At 42.2% G+C, this 12,184-nt stretch overlaps 1 protein-coding gene across 1 annotated transcript in view; it reads right to left on the bottom strand.

Moving 5' to 3' along the window:
- Positions 1-1,806: 1,806 nt before the first annotated feature.
- Positions 1,807-12,184, bottom strand: part of rols (zinc-RING finger and ankyrin repeat domain-containing protein rolling pebbles) — a 68,507-nt gene continuing 58,129 nt past the window's right edge. The window contains exons 9-18 of the mRNA XM_011502315.1: positions 10,756-11,066; positions 9,542-9,820; positions 8,640-9,083; positions 7,597-7,803; positions 7,251-7,517; positions 6,864-7,159; positions 6,343-6,782; positions 4,902-5,203; positions 4,101-4,526; positions 1,807-2,698 (exon numbers count right to left, since the gene is read on the bottom strand). Coding sequence (XP_011500617.1) covers positions 2,387-2,698; positions 4,101-4,526; positions 4,902-5,203; positions 6,343-6,782; positions 6,864-7,159; positions 7,251-7,517; positions 7,597-7,803; positions 8,640-9,083; positions 9,542-9,820; positions 10,756-11,066 — 3,284 coding nt within the window. The 3' untranslated portion in view covers positions 1,807-2,386. The remainder of the gene's footprint in view (positions 2,699-4,100; positions 4,527-4,901; positions 5,204-6,342; positions 6,783-6,863; positions 7,160-7,250; positions 7,518-7,596; positions 7,804-8,639; positions 9,084-9,541; positions 9,821-10,755; positions 11,067-12,184) is intronic.

Below are 12,184 nucleotides of genomic sequence, written 5' to 3'. Positions count from 1 at the left end.
GTTATATTATTAAATTTTCTACTATACTTTTCATTATTCGAATTACATACGTTTAAAAATAAAATGCACTTAATACAGGTATAAATTTATGTTTTAATTGAAATTGTACAATATAAGTGAAAATAAAAGTCTATTATTCAAGATTATTTATGTTTTCGTCTGCTGCGGATGAAGGAAATGATGCAAGGGAATAGAGGAAAAAACAATGTAAAATTTGATAGTCGAAAGATTTTATTTTATTTTACCAACAGACGCGCTGGTACAATTAACGGTTTTTTTTGTTCATCAAGGCGTTACAATTAAGGCACTTTTTAGGAAAATTTTCGATATCGATCTAACGATCGAACAATTATGCAAGAGAACGCCAAAAACCCTTCCTTGCAAAAGCATTTTACTCAATGTCTCTGCCGAAATGCGTTCGAAAATGTTTTGTGCTCTTACATTTTTACATATTGCTTTTATTACATACAGTTTGCATTATGAAAATTTCACGATCATTGCTCTTCGTATATATAATTTTGTAATTCCTAATTGTATTTTATACATAAGATAAGTATAATTTATAATTAAATACATATCAAATAAGAGTGAACTTATATAAGACTAATTAAAGCTTGGATGGATTGGATGTGTCTACTTAGCCCAATCCAAATCCAAATACTTGTCAGTAGTAGAGTTTTTTCAAAATCATTCGTGTTGCATCTCGCGAGGAATAGTTTTATTACAATTTTGCGATGGAATGCAACACGAGACGCGCACAATTTTTCATTACAAGGCAGTGCGTATGGAGAGCGCCGAAAAATAAAACGAAGCTCCATATTCGCAACTGTGCGAGCGCGTGCGTGTTACATGACAAATACTGAGCGAAGAGAGAATAGTCTAAAATTTAGATAATATAACAACGCGATAGAAGCCATCTTACGTAATCGTAACGTATATATAATACAAGAATATACGAAGTATGCGTGTAAAGATATATTAAACTCTGCGCTCGATTCTCTACAGAATCTAATTATAGGCTACGTGCATTTTATAGACTAAAAACAATTATTACATTCTTTTCTTTCGCTTAACATTGAATCCGACGAAGGAACAAAGCGTTCGTTGAAATTGACGAGTCAAGATCTTCAAAACTGGCGTTCGTACAAAAGAGATACAATAATACAGTATTGGTCATAATAATAGTATTAACGTATTTTCATACAACCATAAGAATCTATAAAAATTATTCTAGATAAACGATCCCTCAAGAGCTTTCCATAAGACTGAAAAGCATCAAACTTAAGTGTTAAAATTTATTTTTCTCGATAATATAATATCATTTTAAAATACATTCGTCAACATTATAATTTGTAAATTATCTTTTAACGCATTAACATAACAATATTTGGATATGAAATAATGCAGGAGTAATGAGCATAAACGAGAAAATTAGAATGAATTTTTTTTTTTTTTTTTTTTTTTTTTTTTTTTTTATCAAAATCAACTAGGATTTTGTAAGAAAAGAAAATACTTTAAAATCATGCCTAAATTCAATGAACTTTAATGATTAAGTTTAAATGAAATTGAAATATTTTTTTTTTGTATCCTTTTTTATAAAATTCGTTATTTCCCAAGATTTGCTCGCAAGTTTGCCTTCGATATAAACAACAACTTTAAAACAACTCGAAACAACTCCAAAACAACATAATTTTCAACTAAATTAAAGCTAGATTATGCACTTTTCTTACAATTTTTTCTTCTTTTCCTTCGTTGCTTCTTCATCCTCTTCTTTTTTTTTTTTTAAATTATTATAATTTACCTTTTGTAGTGCAATATTAAACTTTGCAATTTCATAGAGATTGCAATCACACTTACTACTGATAATTAGGAAAAGCCAATGCTCAATTTCGTTGATTATATTTGAATATGTTTGAAGTACTTTGATAAAACTCGGTTTAACGTAATGAAAATAATGACTTTGGTAACGCACTACTAGAGTAATCCATGCCGAGATGATAGCGTTTGAAGTATTGTTCGTGTATTGAAAAATACGAATATTCTGATGATAAAATGACCCGAACTTCATCGAAGATCTATCGGTTTTTTTCTTTCTTTTTTTTCTTCTATAACGTCTGACTGGATTCTTCTTTCAAACGCAAAATCATATAAAATAAGGTAGTAAGCAAATTTATCATCGATTCAGTCACTGCGATTCCCATAAAAATATCTTAAATTACAATCTCAGATATACGACAGTCGCGAATACATACACGAAGTACAACGATATATGTACAAACACATATTTGATGCTAATCAGTTTGTTCGTCCAGGACAATCGTCCAATGCAAGCTTTTCAATCCTAATATCATACATGATTCTCAAAAGTATCGTGAAAAAAGCTCGTCTAAAGTTCGGTGAGAGTGTCGATGGAGGCGCGCATGGTGATCCTGGAGCTGCAGCTGCCGTAGCCGGACTTGCTGCTGCCGATACCCGTACCCTCGATTCTCGAGATGATCTCGTCGCGCAGCGACACAAGGACTCGGCGATCTTGGCGATTCTGAGGTGGCGCGACTCGTAACCCCTCCTCGATATCGTCGAGGGCCTCGTCCAGTCGACCAGCGTCCAGCTTGGCCTTGGCTCGGGCGTAAAACGCCTCATAAGAGAAGAGGCGGATCTTTAAGACTTCGTCGGCCAACTCGATAGCCTCCTCGCACTCCTGAAACATAAATCCGGGTGTATTAAGTACCTCACGATTAATATTCCCATGGCTTATCAAATTTTACGTGCAGGCAAATTATAGTTTATAGCGGGGAGCGGGTCATTGACATCCGAATTTTTCGTACGAATAGCTTGTTACTCCATTCCTTACGAGCGAGACGCTCGAGGCTAAGAGTTAAAGGATCTGCCCATAAATACATCGATTTTCCGCCACTTTTTATAATAAAGTTATATTATACGTCGATCAAAATTATGTTCTACATAATTGTGCATTATAAATCCCGTTGAATAATATTTCATCAAGGCAACGCATATTCATTCTTATAATACGGCAACTGATATATACATACATACAACAATACATATGTATATATATATATATATATATGTTTTCATTTTATAAGTTTTTTAAATACTTATGGGGATTTCATTATTTTTTTTTTTTTTTTTTTTTTTTTTTTTTTTTTTAACTAAGAAAAGTAATAAATCCAACAAAAATAATAGAAAAAGCTTAATTTAAGGTGAGGCAGTTATTTGTAACCCTCGGCGATCAACTCGTAAAATGAATAGAATGATTTATATGAAAAATGATTTGTGCGGATACAGATAGATTTTAATGAACATTTTCATTTATAAGTCAAACGTAGTTTACTCTTTCGTTTTATAACCTCGTTTTTATATCTCGTATATCCGAGTGATTATACGAGTATGATTTTATTCATATATATATATATATATATATATATATATATATATATATATATATATGTATGTATATATGTATGTATGTATATCCAGTATTTATGTGTGCAATGCTTCAATAACTTCGTGCGATTAATTTTATCAACAGCTAATTAGTTTATAAAACTTAATGGCCATTAATTGAGCTTCCAAATAAATTATATCAACAGAAACAATATAGTAAATCAAAGCAAATTTTAACAAAGTATTATTCATTGATAATTAATATAAACTTTAAATTGAAATCAATTTGATTATAAACAATTCGACTAAACATATTGATTTGTCAAGTAGTTTATAGTCACTTTATAATTCAACACGATAAATAAATAGACATTACTGCTGATACAATAATATCTTTGATAAAGAGATTAATAAAGAGATTGATTTTGATGGGGTTGAGTCACGGCTTGAAAAGTTTTAAAAGCGATAATAAGGTTAAGGTTATCCGATCTTTAACGAAAATTAAAGAATAACGCGCAGTGCACCAACCGATATGCCGGCAGACAACTTTATTGAGTGGTAACAAAGATTGACTGATTACGAAATCGTCCTCATATTTCTTATCCATACGATCGTGCGCGCACCGAGCAAAAAAGCTGAATAATAATAATAATAATAATAATAATAATAATAATAATAATAAGTACTCGACTCACATTCATCTTGCGTTTGCACCTGCTCAAGTTCAGCAGAAAGTTCATTTTGAGTTGCTCGAACGACTGGAGATGCGCGAGCGTGTGGTTCTGGTCCTCGTGCTCGGGGCCTTGGCTCTGCTCCGGCGCAGCGGGGAACTTCCTGAGGGCGTAGGAGTAACGATGGGAGGCCTCCTTTAGTCGTCCCTTCCTGTACAGCACATTGCCGTCCTCGAGCAGTTTGTTCATGAGGATGAGGAGGACGTCGGGCTTGCCGGCGGCCATCGCCCAGGTCGCGGGCCCGAGTTTCGCGCCCCGACGAAGAAAGCACTGGACCACGGGTATATTGCGGCAGCCGATCGCCCGGTCGAGGGGACGCATACCGTGGAGATCCACGTGCTCGATGGTCGCGCCGCGCTCTAGTAGCAGCTGCACCAGCTTCGGGTTACCCTGCAAACGACCTCGCGAGGTTAATATTACCGAATCGAAAGCATCGCTTCTGCATCGCCAGTTCAGACTGGGATACCCGCTACACTAGACCTCATCGAGACTGGGAGGATTAGGAGGAGAGGGGGAGGTTGACGGGAAGTCGCAATTATATTCGGCATTTCTTTCTCATTCATACTGAGCTTACTCATTAGGATCATTGTTGACCATTCATTCACGAGATATAATTGGGATTTTGAGCCAATCGACAATTTTGATCGATGAAAATTCCATAAGCGTTATTATCTTCAACCGAGGCAATTAATAAACGATTAATATTGTCGGAGGAAAGTGCGACAGGGAGATCTGGGATGCGTAGGAATTATCGCAATGGGTTACCTGAAACGCAGCCAGGTCCAAAGGCGTTCTTCCAGTCTTATCGCAGGTATTGACGTCGGCGCCTCGGTCTATGAGGCACTGCGTCGCATTCAATCTTCCACGAACGCAAGCCCACGCGAGAGCGGTAAGGCCTTCTTTGTCAGTGTCCTCGAGAACGGCTCCCTTATCGAGAAGTAGATCTATCAGACTTGTATGGCCCTCGGAAGCTGCCAAAGACAAAGACGAACGACCGACTGGATCTTTTTGCTTCATGAGGTACGTTGTCACTTCGAGATCTTGTTCGGTGCTCATTGACAGGGAGCCTAGAATTCGCATACGCACAATAATAATAATAATAATAATAATAATAATAATGATAATAATAATAATAATAATGATAATAATAATAATAATAATAATAATAATAATAAGGATAATACGCGAATGAATGGAGAAGGACGAAGGGGGAGAGAAAGAAGAAGAAGAAGTAGAAGAGGAAGAAGAAGAGGAAGAAGAAGAAGAAGAAGAAGAAGAAGAAGAAGAAGAAGAAGAAGAAGAAGATGATGATGATGATGATGATGATGATGATGATGATGATGATGATGATGATGATGATGATGATGATGATGATGATGATGATGATGATGATGATGATGATGATGATGATGATGATGATGATGATGATGATGATGATGATGATGATGATGATGATGATGATGATGATGATGATGATGATGATGATGATGATGATGGTGATGATGAAGATGAAGACGAAGACGAAGACAATGATGATTACACCAGAGGCTAAATCCGAGCACGAGTATGCGAATAATCTTTCTTTTCACTCGGCCCCTTGTTTATGCAAAATATTATAGACCCCGGGGGATGTCTGATAGGATAATAATAATAATTATAATAGATAATTATCGAATAGCGGTATATAATAGACTGCGAATGGCTGATTTATAATCCACCGAGAAGTCTCAATTTATTTATTTCTATGCGATGGTGGTGCAATCAATTTCCTTTTTCATGCGCAAGGATGGTATTTAAATTTATACACGCGTTCTACAATTCTTTTATAATTGGTAATTAAAGGATAATTCACAGCCGAGACATGCATTTAATATTAAAAATTATCGTGTAAATTGAGAATTTAGATAGTCGTAGAATTGATATTGGGGGAAACGGTCGTCGTAGTAACAAAAGTCAAGTGAAATAGAAAAAAATCAATTTTTATCAATTATCCTGAAGATTGCGAAACGATTTGTTTGAGCGATGTAAGAGCTCGCGTAATCGCTAAATGACAACAGTCGATTGCCATTTTGCAAAATATTGTGGTGGAAAGTTGAGGAGTACGGTCGAGTTGGTACCGATGAACATGCTAAATAACGAATGACAATATGCTCGGCAATGGATGCTGCGGCAAACTTGTGGGGTTACGGGGGTGGGGGGCTCATACCTTGCAGAAGTCTCTCGGCGGTGCCCCAATGGCCCTCCTTGGCTGCGAGCATCAGAGCCGTGAAGCCCTTGACGTTGAGGGTGGAGGGGCTGGCGCCCCGGGCGAGGAGCGCGGAAACGGTGGCGGTGGAGCCGTTGGCCGCTGCGGTCGTTAGCGCGGTCTCGCCGAGGAGGGTGTCGGGCCTGTCGACGACGACCTCCGACATGTCCAGAAGGTACTCGACGACGGACTCGTGGCCCTGTGCCGCGGCGGCCACGACCGCTTGCTGGGCAGCCTCCTCGCGGCTCACGTCCATCGAGGATTCCGCTGCCGTCGCCAGGATCCAGTCGCAGGCGAGCAGGTAGCCCACCACCGAGAGCCGTCCGTGACGCGCCGCGTGCACCAGTGCGCACTGTCCGGCCATGTCGGCGTGGCCCAACGACGCCCCGGCTGCCGCCAATCTGTCGTTCGAGGAGCAAAGAGGATGAGAGCTCGTCCTACCTTAGCCGGAGGAGGCTCAGCCGGAGGAGGGAAACACGTACCTGCGCACGACGTCGCAGTGGCCCCGAGTTGCGGCCAGTGTCAGCGCTGTGTAGCCCTGGCTATTGGTCAGCTCGACGTCCGCCCCGAACTCCAGCAGCAAGGAGACCATCTCAACGGATCCCTCGTGGGCGTACATACAGAGGGCTGGGGCATTGCCAAGGTATTCAGTGACGAAGTTCGGTGATGCCCCGGACAGTAGAAGTAGGCGCGATACTTTGACGTTGGGGCTATAGACGTTGCGCAGAGTGCAAAGCGCGGAGGAGACGCACTCCGAGGAGGAGGCTAACCACGTAGCCTGTTGAGCGCGATTGCGCATGGTAAGATTAGAAATTCAAGCTGCCGGTGGGTGGCGGGAGGGGGGGGGCTGTAGAAATACGATAGGATACCTGCAAGTCGCGCGATGGCCAAAGGGGTGTGACACCCCTGTAGACGTGCGCCTTGAGGATGTGATGGCCGAGCTCGAGAGTCCTCTCACCGTCCAAGGGCGCCTGGAGTCGCGAGAGTCGGAAGGCTATTGCTGCGTGACCGAGGCGCAGGTCGCAGAGGAACTTTGTGGACTCGCCCTCGTCCCTCCTCATCAGCCATTCCCTGAACGACGGATGGAAAAACATGTAGGTATTGTCGAGGCGCTTCACGAGAAATCCAGAGAGCATCTACGACATAGTGATAAGCCGTTTGAGCAACCGATGGCAGCGTACTTTTTAATGGCCGACGTGGACCGTACGTAATTACCTTAAATCTTTGTAAAAAATCTTCCCAGGTAACGACGAAGCTATTGTTAAGCGAATTTACGGAGTAGAAGATTTCGGGTAGAGTTAAGGGATAAAGTGCGGCAAGACAGACGCCGAGGAGAGGCTGGACTTTATCGAATGACGCCGCCGTTGGAAAGCGTAAGTTGAAGTGTAGCAGATAAATCTGGGCAAGTGAAACTGGTAAAACCTGAAAATAAATGATTTGTCGGTAATTGAAATTCGTCCCGGTCTGATCCGTAATTATGAATTATAACGTTTCATTCGCCTCTCCTTTTGCCATTCGATTACTTATCCCAAACACCCGCACGCACACGCCCATAGATATAGACTCAAACTTATTTTAAATTTCGTATTATACAGCTTTTAATATTAAAAGTCATTTTCATTAAAATAAGACGTAATTAAGCTATTATTAATTATTACACTCATTGCACTAAATCATGACAAACGGATAAATACCTTAAATGCTTGGATTTACCGGCTATAAATTTTTGCAGTTATCTACGCTGTGACCTCTACAATAATATTCGTATATTTTCTAAAATTCGAATGATACGTTAATGAATGGCTTTAAATTTTTATTTTTAATAAAAACAAGTCTTAAGTCTCGTAGGAGAATAAATATTGTGCTAAGAGTAATTTAGAAAGTATTCGACCGGCGATAAGATTTACAACACGTGGTTGTAGAATATGTAGAAATAAAGGTGCATAACAACATTTTTAAGATCTTCATGAGATTTTTAAAAAGCGAAATTTCTCGTACGGCTCATTTTCACGAACGTTTTTACGCATTTACAAATAAATATTTTTATATATGTATAAGCATGCTTATGCACGAACGAGTGCATGTGCGTGCCATGAGTGTGTGCGTGTGCGTGTGTGCTTGCGCGCGTGCAATTAACGGAAATTATAAAATCAAATGAAAATTGTCGCAAGTGACGAAGAAAATATTATGCTATCAATAGGAGAATTGTCAATATCTATATGATATATCTCTTGACTTCTGGATCCCAAAGTACTGACCTTATAGCTGGCAGATTTGGCTACGAGATGCCCACTCTCGAGAAGATCGAGGGTAAGCTTGGCGAAGAGGAAGCTGCCGTTGGCGAGAGTGAGGAGGTGTGTGGCGAACCTCGTCTGGGTAGCGGAGCACGAGGACTCGGCTTTGCCGTTGAGGACGGCGGTGACGTTGGCTTGGATGGCGGGGCTCTGGCTGAGCCTGTAGCCAATGTAGTCCGAGAGGTCCTTGCCGACATTGACTCCCGAAGTGTCGTTCGCGTTCTTATCCAAGCATATCCTTGTATAGGGCAGCTGCTTGGTGCAGTCCGCTAATTGGCTACGCACCGTAACCACGAGCTTCAGCCAGCTGGGGAAGCTGGGCGCGTGCCTAGTGAGGAACGAGGCTATCGTGTCGCCCCTGTCCGGTCTGTGGTACTCGGCCTCGCATACGGCGTCGATCAGTATCACCTGCGCTCGCGTTTACGCAAAAAAACTTTGTGAGTGCGACGCTTAAAGGAGTAACAGGAGGTGCCTGCTTTTTAACGGGACGCGAGGATTCTTAATTGGATGGGTTGGATAGGCGTCGACTAAGTCGTTTAAAAATATCGATGAAAATTCAAATGTTCGGACTCGCAGTGACAGAAGACTAAGTTGAGCTATAAATTTTCTCGCCTGTTTTTCCGTTTTCATCGTTTAACCAATTAGGTATTGGGAAGCTCTGACAAATTCCACGTTGTCAAACGTTAAGAAAAATAGATTCGCTCATACGTGGTTATTTTTCTTTTTTTATAAGAGAATTAGAGAGAATACTTTTCAATGACAAATAATTGCAAATACAGTTCAACATACACGCACATCATCTGATTATCCCCGCGAAATTCCCAAAGCACCATCTATCGATTTAACCAAACCTGCTTTAAACGTACCATATTCGTGTCGGGTAGACGTCCGGCTTTTCGTAGAATGAAAAGGGGCTCGATGATTCCTCGAAGAAGGGCGAGATCCGGGTCGACCGTGCAAACCTTTTGCGATAGAGATCCTTGCAAGTGGGGCTCGGACAGTAGATACTCACGGTACGAGGTAAGCTGAGGTGCTTGGCAGAGTTGCGCAGCTAAGGAATGAATAAGGTCAGGAACAAGGCAGGTGCTGTTGTTGTCAGCTTGACAGAAGTGGTAGGCAACCACGTGCGATGCCAATTCGCGAATCTGAAATGCGACAGCAATGCTCCAAATATCGTTCCATTCGATTCGCCAAATCTGCGGGACATCGAGGCCTCAACGAGGTAAGGATTTATAGGGGACTGTACTTGCTTGTTTGCTTACTTGTTCACTTACTTACTTACGTAACATATCGTGGAAATAGCTCACTGATGGTTAATCGCGCCTTTCATTAAACGTAAATCTATGATTGGCGGTTTTTAATTTAATTAATCGTCGCGCGTCAATTAAATGCCGCGAATAAATTTACGTTAATATTGAAAGAGAGCAGCTTCGAGCTTAAAAGTGATCGATACATTGTAATGGACAAGTAGAAAATAAATGTAAATAAACATTGGCAAATTGGCCACAGCTTATAAACGGAATAAAATTGATATGAAATGAGATAGAGTGAGAGAGAGAGAGAGAGAGAGAGAGAGAGAGAGAGAGGTTATGCTTTTGATTTTGATGCGGAACGTTCGAATTTACGACACTGGTTAATTAATGAAAATTAAAAGATGCGAAAAGATTTATCGCAGGTGTACGTGACCAAGTCCCTTCTCTCGTACGCATAAACGCCGTTAATCGAACAATCTTTATTACACAAGCTCGTTATGCGATCTGTTGGCATGCTGAGGGTGTATGGGGCAGTGGTGGGGGTTGGGGAGGGGGGGGGGGGGGGGGGGGGGGGGGGGGGGGGGGGGGGGGACGAATGTGGAAATGCCCGGACTTCTTGAGCGAAAACTGAAAAAAAAACATCGCGGTAAATTGAAAGATACCGTCTGGACGGTGGTAACTCGACTCGGTCGCGCCTTCATTAAAATTCCTCGCTTCCGAGGCCGCGGATGGGCAATCGAGATGGACAACCTCGGTAATTGCCGTAGCATAGCGTCGCAAGTGGCGAAAGCCGAACATACGTCTCAGTGACCTAACTAACGGCCTACCTTATCGCTCGTCTGCTGGATGCCTACGCGGCCACCGTTGCCGACCTCGGGCTCGTCCGCTGGAGCCGGCTGAGACCTCTGGTCGCGCTTGCGTCCAAAGCAACTGTGGTCGACGAGCTGGAGTACGAGGGCTGTTTTGCCAGAACCAGGCGAACCGGAGATAAGGACACCGGAGCTCGAGCCCTCGACGAGGCAGCGCAACTCCTGAAGTAGCCAGTGCCGACCGGTGAACAGGGGGTCGCTCTCCAGCAGCGGCACCTCGAAGAACAGCGGCTTCAGCTGCAGCTGGGCGTGCTGCTGCGCGAGGCGCACTAAGGCAGAAAAGAGGAAGGAGGTCAGAGCCGTAATCTCGACGAAGATGGAAGTGGTTAGTCGCGACCCCTCGAAACATCTGGTTGAGGGAACGCCGGGGGATCGATGGGAGGGATTTCCTCGCCGTACGTCACCACGATCGCAAGCTACCCACTTGACCATGAAATTTTGCAGCTATCCCAGTTGTGAGATCGGTTGTCGGCAATCGGTACCTTCTCTCGTCAAAATGCGCCATACTGCCTCCCCCTCCCCCTACCTCCCTCCCGCCACATCACCCAACGCTTTAATCGCACTTAGATACGAGAGCGCCGTTCGTCTGACTGTTGACCTTTGATTATCCTCGACACAGTTACGAAGTTCCAACAAAAAAAAAAAAAAAAAAAAAAAAAAACAGAAACAAGCGATAGTATAAAAGCGCTGATAATATAAAAGCGTGAAATAAAGCCGCATAAGGGAAGTGATCTATGCCCGGTGAGCGCACGCGTAATGGCGCGATGAAAAATGGTTATACGTGTCGTCGCGATCGCGATTCGGAAGACCGATTTCACGGTGCGCCGCGACGAGTGAAACTTAAGTAAATAATTTATCGCCTCGGCTCTTAAATTATAATTATGTCTATCGTAAATTAAAGGGAGAAAAAACAATTAAGAGCGAGTTTTGCGCACGTCGTCATTGGCGCGGGATGGGACGGCGAGCGAGGGCCGGGAGGTAGAAAACGACGCGACGATTCATATTGCGCGGCTTTTCACTTCCTTTTAAGCTTGCCGATCTTTTAAACCGTTTAAGCATTTATTTTGGAACGGTTCGGGCGCGGACCGATCGAGCTCCTTGGCGAAAATTTCCCGCGCGTCGTCTACATAAAGTACATAAAGTACATAAAGTACATGAAAATACGAAAACAATATTACGCTACCACACGAATAAATATACGTAAAGGTATGTGCGCGATCACGCTTTGTGTGGTTATGCGTATACGTGTCTATACGTCACTGATACACGATCTTGCTTCGTAATTTTGCAACATTATGCGGGAAGTTACGAGCACGCCTCGAGAGAAATCGTTCAACGTCCCCGCCGCAGATGGATTAATCGATTTTTCGATTCGCCTCCCCCCCCC

Source organism: Ceratosolen solmsi, unplaced genomic scaffold, assembly GCF_000503995.2.
Source record: "Ceratosolen solmsi marchali unplaced genomic scaffold, CerSol_1.0 scaffold31, whole genome shotgun sequence".
NCBI classification, from domain to species: domain Eukaryota; kingdom Metazoa; phylum Arthropoda; class Insecta; order Hymenoptera; family Agaonidae; genus Ceratosolen; species Ceratosolen solmsi.
Note: the sequence above shows the minus strand (reverse complement) of the source record. Positions and strands in the feature narration are given on the sequence as shown.